The sequence below is a fragment of the Amphiura filiformis genome, chromosome 8, assembly GCF_039555335.1.
Source record: "Amphiura filiformis chromosome 8, Afil_fr2py, whole genome shotgun sequence".
Classification (NCBI taxonomy): domain Eukaryota; kingdom Metazoa; phylum Echinodermata; class Ophiuroidea; order Amphilepidida; family Amphiuridae; genus Amphiura; species Amphiura filiformis.
Window position 1 is genome coordinate 65,910,215 of NC_092635.1, and position 11,686 is coordinate 65,921,900.

The 11,686-nt window shown below is 38.8% G+C and overlaps 1 protein-coding gene across 1 annotated transcript in view; it reads left to right on the forward strand.

Annotated features, from left to right (window-relative positions):
• Positions 1–11,686, forward strand: part of LOC140159371 (uncharacterized) — a 37,177-nt gene that overhangs the window by 17,765 nt on the left and 7,726 nt on the right. The window contains exons 9-13 of the mRNA XM_072182821.1: positions 1,299–1,403; positions 8,502–8,583; positions 8,797–8,909; positions 9,665–9,759; positions 11,302–11,341. Of these exons, the coding sequence (XP_072038922.1) occupies positions 1,299–1,403; positions 8,502–8,583; positions 8,797–8,909; positions 9,665–9,759; positions 11,302–11,341 (435 nt within the window). The remainder of the gene's footprint in view (positions 1–1,298; positions 1,404–8,501; positions 8,584–8,796; positions 8,910–9,664; positions 9,760–11,301; positions 11,342–11,686) is intronic.

Sequence of the window (11,686 nt, forward strand, 5' to 3'; positions counted from 1 at the left end):
TATTTGCTAGGTCGACTAGGATATGCAGGAGATGGTGATGCAGTGATGATATCTTGTCGAGAATAGGGATAGTCCTTTCTGGTGACTCAGAAATGGTGACAACTCTCTAGTCCGAAGGTTCCGTAGTCCGAAGGCTTCTTAGTCCGAAGGTTTGCTAGTCCGAACACATAATTTACCAATTACCATTCGCTAGTCTGAATTCGGAAAAAGGTTCGCTAGTCCGAATATCGGGTTCTCTAGTCCGAGGGTTTGCTAGGGTTTGAATAATAAAGAAGGTTCTTTAGTCCGGATATAGAATAATGCTCACTAACCCTAACCCTAAACCCTAACCCTAACACTAACCCTTATTCTATATTCAGACTTACAAACCATTATCATTAAGGGATTGGATAGCAATGTTTGCACAGTATTTTTTGTGGGACATAGAGAGCATGTCAGACACACCAAATTGCATTCTGAATACGAGGAATGTCCTGATATCAAATAATTTAGATTGTTTGAAAGTAGCATTATAATACAAAGTTAATGGCAAATTATTAAAATTGATATTTTTGCCATTTAACAGTCCTCAAGTACATGTTATAAATCTAATGATATGTATGTAGCTGGGAGGAGAAGCCATCCATCATTTAAAAATTTTGACCTTTCGTATTGAAGATATACATTTTCTTACCAAAAGACATTGAAATTATACTCTCTTTGAGAAAAAATGTATAGATATTGAATAAAATTAAATCCCATCACATCAATTCAAAGCTACACCCTTTTTTGAAATACTGGTTTCCCATGCCTTAAAATATAATGTTCTATAAATTAAATTAAAATTAAATTGTTGATTTGTATAGCGCCTTTTCTCCAGATCTTAGAGGACTCAAAGCACTGTAATTTCTCTGCCATGGTTATAATCATCACAATCAGGTCGCATCAACTAGGCCAGTTGCTGCCGAACGGCGCAAACCTATCAGCATTTAGATTGTAACATCCACCAATTATCTGTGCAGCTCCCCAAATTCCATTGGGTGAAGGAAGTTTTTGATAACCAAACATCTAATCACCAATTTTTGCGATACAGGAGGAAACCGGAGGAAATTGGAGATCCCGGAGAAAACCTGTGAGAGCGAGCATGGAATCGGGACAAACCAAGTGCACATGAGTCCTTGGGCCGCGCCAGGGCTTGAACCCGGGACCTCAGTGGTGCAAGGCGAGGGAACAACCGCTGTGCCAACTCGCTCCCCTTATAGTTTGTTACAGTAAGCATTGTGGTAATCATTGTGTAATTCTTGTTTTCATTTTTTTAGGAATTGTATAAGAATGCAAGCATGAAACTTTCTGGGCATATTGGCTTTGTACATCAGTATGTTGATATGCACAACCAAACTGCACATTACAATGATAGCTTTACGGTAAGTTGATCATGAAATACCATAATTGGCATTTTGATTTGTATATGTACAACATGTTTACTAGCTTGTATCAACATACCATAAAAATTAGATAGTTATATGTGCTTACTATGGAGCGCCTTTAAAACATGCAAACATGAAGTGCCCCATTTTCAAAAGTGTAAAGGGTTTTGAGCAAACCATCAATGCACATACTTATATACAAACAAGTAAACCTGCAAATGTGTGTCTCAATCCCATTAGCTCAGTTGGTAAAGCGCAAGACTTTAGTACAATTTCATGTTTTCAAAAGCACTGAATAGTAAGCACATATAGACAGGTCAAAATTTGAGAATTTGTGCTTTATTAAAAGGTTGGAGGCATTTCAGTGTTAAAAGTGGTTAAACAAGCTTTTTAAGATAATTCGAGGGTGCTGAATTTGAAAATGCTGTTTAACCGGTTCAGTTTTGGAGTCTTAGCCCTCAAAATTCAAAAAACAAAATGGCCGCCATTTTCAACATATTTTTGTTAATAACTTGAATTTTAAACAACATAGGAGGTTAAAAATGGTGGCAATATCCATGTTTATGATACAGAGGAACCTAAATTGATTGTTACTGAAGTTTTAACTGGTATGGTTTTGCTGCCATGTTGAATTCCAAAATGGCCGCCATTTTCATCAAGTTTCTGCATTTTCTGCTATAACTTGGATAGTAGGCGTTGTTTATAGTTTATAAATGACGGCAGTACCCATGTTTTAATACTAAGGATTCCAAATTATCTGTTACCTACTATCTGTTGTAACTAGTTAGGGTTGCCACCATCTAGAATTCCAAGATGGCCGCCATTCATTAGGTAATTTCTGGAGTGTGTTTCAGAAAAACAAAATTGTCATCATTTTCATAAGGGTAGATTACTTTCTCTGGCTAAATACACTTTTAATTTCTTTAGAACAAAAACAGTGATATTGAATTAGTTTTCCAAGTGCATTTTAAAAGGTTAAAGATTTCAAAATGGCCGCTTTTTAGCTCCTAGGCCTATACTTTACACCGTACAACTCATAAAACTGGTAACATTGGCACTTGATTTTACTTACGGCTAATTGTTCCCGTTAGGATCTTGCAACTATTTGATTCTTTCTATTTGACCTTTCACTTCGTAGTACAGTGATTCCAAACTCTGATTAATGGCTTTAGCCTCTTCTGTTTTTGCACTCTTGTTGGCTGTTAAATGTGCTTAGCCTTTTTGCAACTGCAATTGCCATTTATACATGCTTTGGGAATTGGAGGTAGTGTCATCAGTTGTGGAGCCAGGTTCTATCAATGTAGGTCCATCCCATGTCAGTTACTTTGGGGAGAATTGGAGAAATGGTGACTGCTTGTTTCCAAATACAAGCCTGGTAATGTGCATACTTTGTATGAAGCCTTACTGCATCAGATGTTGGTGGTAGATTCTCCTGTGGACAACCCTTGAAAATAGTATCACCCGTGCCTTATCGCATCTGTCCACATCATCTGGCAATATATGGACATGGTGAGCATTCTCTTGCTTTCATCAGAGCACACCGTGATGGTGTCTGGGATCTCCACTTGCATGCCTTCAGTAGGATGCTAACTTTCTTTTTTAGGTATGATCATACCACTATGCCAAATGGGGTACCACTTATATGGCAGAAATGAGCTACCTTCCACCATGTCCACCAAAAGTCCTCCTTGAATTCCAGGCAGGAAATTTCGTTGTAAAGGAGTCCGGGCGGAAATTCAACCAAGTATCCCCTGATTATAGCCAAGAATGGTTGAATGGTACTGGGAAGAGGAGCGGTGGGATTGTAGGTATCACAAGAAGTATCACTGCATTAGGCAGATGGGTGCTCTCTTATATAACATGAGAACTTGCATATCAAGTAAATTAGGCAAGTGCTGATGATGAAACACTCCCAATTGGAAAGTTAGTATGTGTACAACGAGATTACACCATCCAGCGTGACAACCTCGATGAGGAGAAGTCGTCTCAGCTTTCGGATGATTCAATGTTTTCAGCAAGGGGGTACCATCTCCTGTACTGTAGAATATTGCAACCAAAGATTTGGCCAGTGCTAGTGGCATAGATTTCTTTTTGACGACGTGGGGGGGGGGGGTGGTCGAAAAATGTCTTGAAGTATAGTAAATCCAGCACCTTTTGGCAACAGAATAAGATGATGGTACAAATGCACGCAAAAATTTGCACTTTTTACAGTTTTAGGCTAAAATGGCCAAATATCATGTTAATTTGGCTGGAAACACACATATACAGGCGTCAACATTGGGAGGGGATGATTGTATGGACCACCCCTGGCAAAATATTGGGGAATTTATCCCCTATCCCCCATGGATGATTTAGGATCATCCCAGGTCAGTCGATGAGGAAGTTGCTTGATGACCTGATCCCAACCATGTGACAGATTCACTCTAAAGCCCCCGCTCCTGTTGAGGGACGGTTGTTCGGCTTGTACCCACACTTCTTTGACTCCTTGCTCGAACCAACATCATCCAAAATGACAACTTTGTCAATGTCAAAGCTGTGGCCGATGCCCTCAAGATGTTTGTAGACTGCTGAATCGTTGCCACTTGAACTAGCGCGTCTAAGTTGGGATATATGCGACTTTGCAGGGATTGGTCGGTTTTACCAATGTAAAGTGCATGGCACTCCTGATCTTCAGCGCACTTGACACCATAAACAACAACACTAATACGGCCCTTAAAGCAGATAGAAACATTCTACAGCAATTTGTGACAACCTCTAAGGCAGGACGTACAACTTGGACCAGATTCTGCAGCATGAACTTATGCCTGTTCAAATTTCACTTGCTGCCATGAATGGGAGTCTGCATATAAGCAGTGGCGGCTGAGTTTCAGAGGATTGAGGTAACCTTTGACAGATACCAGCATGATTCCATCAAGACTAGAACCAGAACAAAACGAACCTTGCTATCGACCAGTATGCCGGGTAATAGAAAACCACAACGTTCTCTACCGAATAACTGGACTAACTTTCTCTCACTTGGAGAGAATAAAGCAAATCTTGCCGCTCCTATCTCAACAGCTTATGACAAATGCTGTATCAATTGCACCCACAACACTTGCAGTGGCTGAAGGATTTGCACATAACAGAAGTTAGATCTTCAGATTCAGGGATGGACACAACAGCCCTAGACGCCATGAGGAGGCGGGTACTCACTTTGTACTTCATTGCATTAACACAAATGCCGAAGCTGTAGTGGTTTCAGTACGTGACACTGACATACTTGTCTTGCTGGCTGCTTATTTTGATAAGATGCTATGTACTCAGCTGTGGATGAAGGCAGGATTTGTAAGAAGCCCAAGTACATCCCAATGCACAAAATCCATCAGGAACTGCTGCCTTGCCAAGTGAAAGCTTTGCTTCTATTTTATAACTGGTTGTGACAGTGTGTCACAGCTTGCTGGCTACGGCAAAAAGACAGAGGTGTTTCAAGCAATTGTTGACAGCTCTTAGCACAATTCATTTGCAAGGTGCATGCCAGATGATGTGCACAGATGCGATAAGGCACGTGTGATACTATTCTCAAAGGCTTGTCCACAGGAGAATCTACAACCAACATGCAAATGTACCAATGGATGTATAAACAATTGCAGCTGCATGAAAGCTAAGCTAACATGCATAGATGGTTGTGCATACGTGCGCATTTAACAACCAACAAGAGTGCAGAAACAGAAGAGACTTTCAAGTCTCTTCTGTTTCTGCACTCTTGCCTTAAAAGGCATCAATTAAAGTTAGGAATCACTGAACTACAAAGTGAAAGGTCAAATAATTACAAGATCCTAACGGGAACAATTAGCCGTAAGTAACATTAAGTGCCAATGTTGACAGTTTCATGAGTTGTACGGTGTAAAGTATAATAGGTAATTTGGAAATCTTTAACCTTTTTAAATGCACTTGGAAAACTAATTTAATATTAAATTAAAATTAAAAGTGCATTTAGCCAGAGAACGTAATGTACCCTTTATATGAAAACGATGACAATTTTGTTTTTTGAAATACACCCAGAAATTACCAAATGAATGGCAGCCATCTTGGAATTCTAAATGGTGGCAACCCTAACTAGTTACAGCAGGTAGTAGGTAGCAGATAATTTGTAATCCATGGTATCAAAATGATGGGTACTGCCATCATTTTTTAAACTTCTATGTTGCCTACTAATATCCAAGTTATAACATGAAATGCAGAAACTTGATGAAAATGGCGGCCATCTTGGAATTCTAGATGGTGGCAACCGTGACTAGTTACAACAGATAGTAGGTAACAGATAATTTGGAATCCTTGATATTAAAAACATGGGTACTGCCATCATTTTTAAACTTCTATACTGCCTACAATCCAAGTTATAGCAGGAAATGCATAAACTTGATGAAAATGGCGGCCATTTTGGAATTCAACATGGCGGCAAAACCATACCACTTGAAACTTCAGTAACAATCAATTTGGGTTCCTCTGCATCATAAACATGAATATTGCCACCATTTTTAACCTCCTATGTTGTTTAAAATTCAAGTTATTATCAAAAATATGTTGAAAATGGCGGCCATTTTGTTTTTTGAATTTTGAGGGCTAAGACTCCAAAACTGAACTGGTTAAACAGCATTTTCAAATTCAGCACCCTCGAATTATCTTAAAAGCTTGTTTAACCACTTTTAACACTGAAATGCCTCCAGTAAGCACAAATTCTCAAATTTTGACTTGTCTAATATGCTAACTATCGAGTTTTTATGTATATTCAGTAAAGAGATTCATTTGGTAGGATTGTTGAAATCATAAACTGGTATTTTTGTTAGCCAAATCCAAATAGAAATTACTCACGAATCTGAGCTTTCGCCATCTTGGCTGATGGCTTGATCACAGATGAACTGGTCCACTGCTTTTCCCTTGAGACTTGGTTGCTAAGGACGCATCCTCGTTACCGGAAGTGATGTTGATTTTAGCAGTGGGTCATATACATGATCTAGAAATTTGTTTTAACTACGACATACTTCAGCTTCCGTGGATCTATATATCGCCAGGTTTTCGGGGCAGCGATGGGCAGTCCCGTCAGTCCAATTGTAGCAAACCTCTTCATGGAATGGTTGGAGCAGGAGGCTATAACAACAGCGCCCTAGACTGCAAGCCTAAGCTATGGAGAAGATATGTCGATGACATATTGGAAATTATCAATAAAGACTCTACACAAAAGCTCACTGACCACCTCAACACTACCGATCAATCAGGAAACATAAAGTTTACCTACGAAGAGGAGAAAGAGGGCCAAATACCATTCCTGGACACTTTGCTCATTCGTAAACAAGATGGTACGGTCAAACTGCTGAAAAAAAAAAAAAAACCCACACCGACCAATATTTAAGTTTCAAATCCCAGCACCCACTTCACCAGAAACTGGGTGTAATCAGGACGTTGATGGATAGAAAAGACAAGATTGTGACAGAGGAAGAAGACAAAAAAGAGGAGGAGCAAAGAATCATTAAGGCGCTGGCGGTCTGTGAATACCCCCGATGGGCAGTGGACAAGGTGAAACAACAGATGAAGGACAAAGCAACAGCATCAAAACCACAGAAAAAGACAAACGAGAACCCAATTAAAGGCATGGTTGTAATACCCTATGTGGAGGGTACATCTGAGAAACTCCAAAGAGTCTTCCGTAAACATGGGTTTACAACGGCCATGAAACCAACCAACACGCTCAAAAGTATTCTTGTCCACCCCAAGAACAAAAAGGACATTGACCAAACCAGCGAAGTCGTGTATGACATTCCATGCAAAGGTTGCAACAAATCCTATATAGGAGAGACTGGAAGGCCGTTTGGGGTAAGAAAGAAAGAACACCAGAAAGACGCCGACAAGATTGCGACTAAGAACTTTACAAGAGCCAACAGAAAGCTATCCACCACAGAGCAGCACAAATCGGCAATAACCGACCACATAGCGCAAGATAACCATGTCATCGACTGGGAGGGTGCCAAATTACTCGACAGAGACTCTAATGCGTTCACGAGGAGAGTCAGGGAGGCCATCCAAATCAGAAGGAGGGGCAAAAACTCACTCAATCGTGACGAAGGTGCACACTTTCTAGATCATGTATATGACCCACTGCTAAAATCAACATCACTTCCGGGTAACGAGGATGCGCCCTTAGCAACCAAGTCTCATGGGGAAAAGCAGTGGACCAGTTCATCTGTGATCAAGCCATCAGCCAAGATGGCGAAAGCTCAGATTCGTGAGTAATTTCTATTTGGATTTGGCTAACAAAAATACCAGTTTATTTTTATGTATATTGTTTTTAATCATGGGTGACATTTTGTTGCCCATTCGATGATAAGAGTCCACCATTTTGCCTATCCAGAGATTGTTTCATATAGTCTCCTTTAGAGCCATGTCTGTTATATATGTTTAATTCCATCAGTCCAATATAGTTATTGCGTACTGTGTCTACGGCTACGGCCTTCGACATGTCGGTGAACAATAATCTTTTGTCTTGTTTTCTCCTTGAAAAATGGCCAAATATTGGAGTTTGTTCTTGCTAATCTTTTGTCATATGTCTAGGGTGGTCACATTAGGAATCAAGTTGTGTTTTGTGTGGGGTGTTACATTAATTAGACAATAAAGGGGGGGAGGGGTTCCCTAGTATACAAATATTGAGTGCCTGAGCATGAAATGGTAATAAAAAATATAGCATCGTTTCACGGTGAAATGGATTAGATCAATTTTTGACAAAAGTGATATATTTTTACCATTGCACAAACATAGCCAGGCAATATTTGTTTTATATACATTATAATGATACAAAGCAAATGCTTTGCCAACCGTTGAATAGTCACTGTTATATAATACAGAATCATATATAAGGGGATACACACATGTGATGCACACATATGAAGTCCCCACTTTTCCAGCATCAAATAGCATTCACATTCGACAGCTTTGACAAGAATATGTGGGTAAACTCATGTTAAGATACACATTCTCAGAATCTTGCATCAAAACCACTTTTCACTGTATCTGGTGTGTTTTCAACCACTCTCACTCAGGTTTGGATTTCATTTTTCTTGACAGGGCAAGACATGCAAATCATCAATGGGTTTCAGTTTTGCAGCCGGTACAACTGATGGGCCTGGTGCTTTCAGTTTTACACAAGGTAAAGGTATTAAGTTAAGATACTAGTAGCTTACTATGTACATGGTAATAAAACATCCATTTGAAAGGTGTGCGTAAACACAAAACCTACAAGATGGCCATGCAAAGGATCAACAGGAAAAAGCTGACACATGTAAACTAAGCATATTTGAGTGGTATTGTTTAGCTTTCTTTTCATTTTAACTCAAGTATATATAATATTCTGTACTTTCAGGTGATACAGAAGGCACTATATTTTGGAAAATCGTCCGCGATGCAATCAAGACGCCGTCCAAAGAATTAATCGAATGCCAGAAGCCAAAACCTATTCTACTACCCACAGGAGAGGTAAGACATGGATGATTTTGTTTATTAGCAAGATATTTTTGTGAAATTTTTTTCCCAATATTTTTGCATTGAATTTCTGAATAAAAATGTAAATACCCACTATCCCAAAGGGTTTAATGTTACTATATAATCTTTTGGGTCATTGAAATTGTAAATAAATAGCAAGATATTTTTTTGAGATTTTTTTCCAATATTTTTGTGGTGAATTTCTGAATGGCAGATTTAAACACCCAACTGTCCCATAGGGTAAAATGTAACTAATAAAGCATTGGGTCTTTGAAATTGTGAATAAATTGGTAAACAATTGTTTATAAATTAAATATATAGCATGGCACTGAGAGTGCTTCTCGTTTGGTAGCAATAAACCAATACCACAAATGCTATATTTGTTATTGTGTGTATGTAGTCTGATACATAGGATAGTCATAATACACTAAATTACCCTGCTATGCAATAGGCTTACCAAACCCTCATCTCTCCAGGCGGCAGTATTTTTTCTGTGGAAGACATAACCTTATAATTTTCCACACAGGGAGTGTGAATTTCAAATGAGGTTACCTGAATGGGTGATGATTAAAGCCATGTCTTTCACAAGGAATGTATGGAATTTGCCTGGAATAGCATAATTTGACTCCCTATTTGATTTTAAGGGGAAATGGGAATGTGAAGTATACCAAGTAAAGCGTAGTATCCTACTTCAAAGTTTGTTACATCAAACCTCTTTTTTTTTACATTTTCCTGCTATATTTTCACAGATGGACTTTCCATATGAATGGCAAGCTAATATCGTTGACACACAGATTTTGCGTATTGGCTCATTTGGAATCATTGTAGTACCAGGAGAATTCACGTAAGAATGTAATAAACTGAGAACAGTCCATTTCATGGTCAATAGCTTTAAATGGGTGTTTGGGAGTTAGGCATATTATTTAGCATGATATTGATATAATATTGGATGGCTGAGCATGATACCATAACATATCGGATGAGTCATAAAAATATCGGACGAGCCAGCGGCGAGTTCGATATTTGTATGACTCATCCGATATGTTATGGTATCATGCGAAATAAGCCATCCAATATTATCATTATTAGGTTTTCTTAAGGGGGTACTACACCCCTGTGGTAAATTTGTGACCATTTTTGCATTTGTCTCAAAAAATATTAACACACTGGTAACAAAAGTTATGTATATTATTGGGGCAAGGAATCCAATTACTACACTGAAATTTAATTGACTCAAGACAAGCGGTTCAGTATATATGATCGGATCTGAGGTACATCCTAGCGGTACCTCATTTCTTATCCTAAATAACGAACCGCTTGTCTTGTGTCACTGAAATTTTTTTTACCAGTGTGTTATAAGTTTTTGAGAAAAAGCAAAAATAGTCACAAATTTACCACAGGGGTGTAGTACCCCCTTAACTCCTAATAACCCTGAAAACATAATAATGATTGTAATCGGTATATTTGGCCTTGTTGCTTTGTAAACACATACACTTCGAGATTCTTACTACTGCTGCCCCCAGAGTTACTATTGTCATGCAGCTACTTCACTGGTACTCGAGTACCTTTGTGGGTACACACATTGCAATCGCACATGCAGTACACACACTGGTACTGGACTGGTGCTGCACTGGTACTCTAGAGTAGCCACAATGTAGCTGGGTAGCAGTATACCTCTGGCAGGCAGCAGGAAAATGAACCTGGTTGTGTCGTTTTATGATGCTTCATATTTTGAAGTGATTCCACTTTTCTTTGACGTTATACTTATACAGTCAGTCTACTCTGAAGTACAAAGTACTGACGCGGACGCATACATTGTGCCGACTTTGAAGGCACGCATACCTGCAGCAGAGACCCAGCACTACGCACTGTTAACGCGCTGTATACTCGCGCGTTGTCACTTTGTACTTCAGAGTGGACAAACTGTACTGACTTAGAACTGAAAGAGGATTTACATATATTGTAAATTTGCTAAGAGTGATAAACAGTTTTTTGGAATAATTTTCTGCTGAAAATCTCAGTTAATTTGGGAAGAAAAAAGATAGGATCCATTCCATATTACAGGGATGAGATTCTTCCTCAGATTACAGGAATTCCTCCTTTTGGGGTTTTTCTTCCCTGTACAAAAGTATAGGAGATTTTTCCTCCTTTGTGGTGCTTTTCCTCTTTTTTGATTGAACTCATGCCTGGGTCGATCCTTCATGTAATTATTTCGTGTAAGCTAATCCTAACCCTAATCCTAACCCTAACCCTAATCCTAACCCTAAACTAACCCTAATCCTAATTTCGTGTATAATTACATGAAGGAGTAACCCATGCCTGATATTAGTTTGCGCTATCTATTTTTGATTTGAGTTTAAAAAAAATTCCATTTCTTCATTTACAGAACAATGGCTGGAAGGAGACTAAGAAACACTGTCCGTGAGGTAAGATTTGGACAATTGTAGCTTGTGGTGACCAAGAGCTGGAAACAATTATGTATCTGAGTTGACCTATGATGTCACATGTTTACATTCAAGATGCCTCCTCTTAGTGCTTCACACAAGACAAAATAATACAGCAGTGTCTATGGTAGACCACATAAAATCTTTTCAAATCCAAACTTGCAAAATCTTTGTGATATTATATAGTTTGTATCAGCTGTAAGCAAGTTAATAAAATGTTTGGTATTATTTGCTTTGAGGCCAAAGTTAATACACAAAAGTCAACTTCATTCATGTAGACTATAGGGTACCATATGAAAACACATGTCTCTTCATCTATAAAATCTG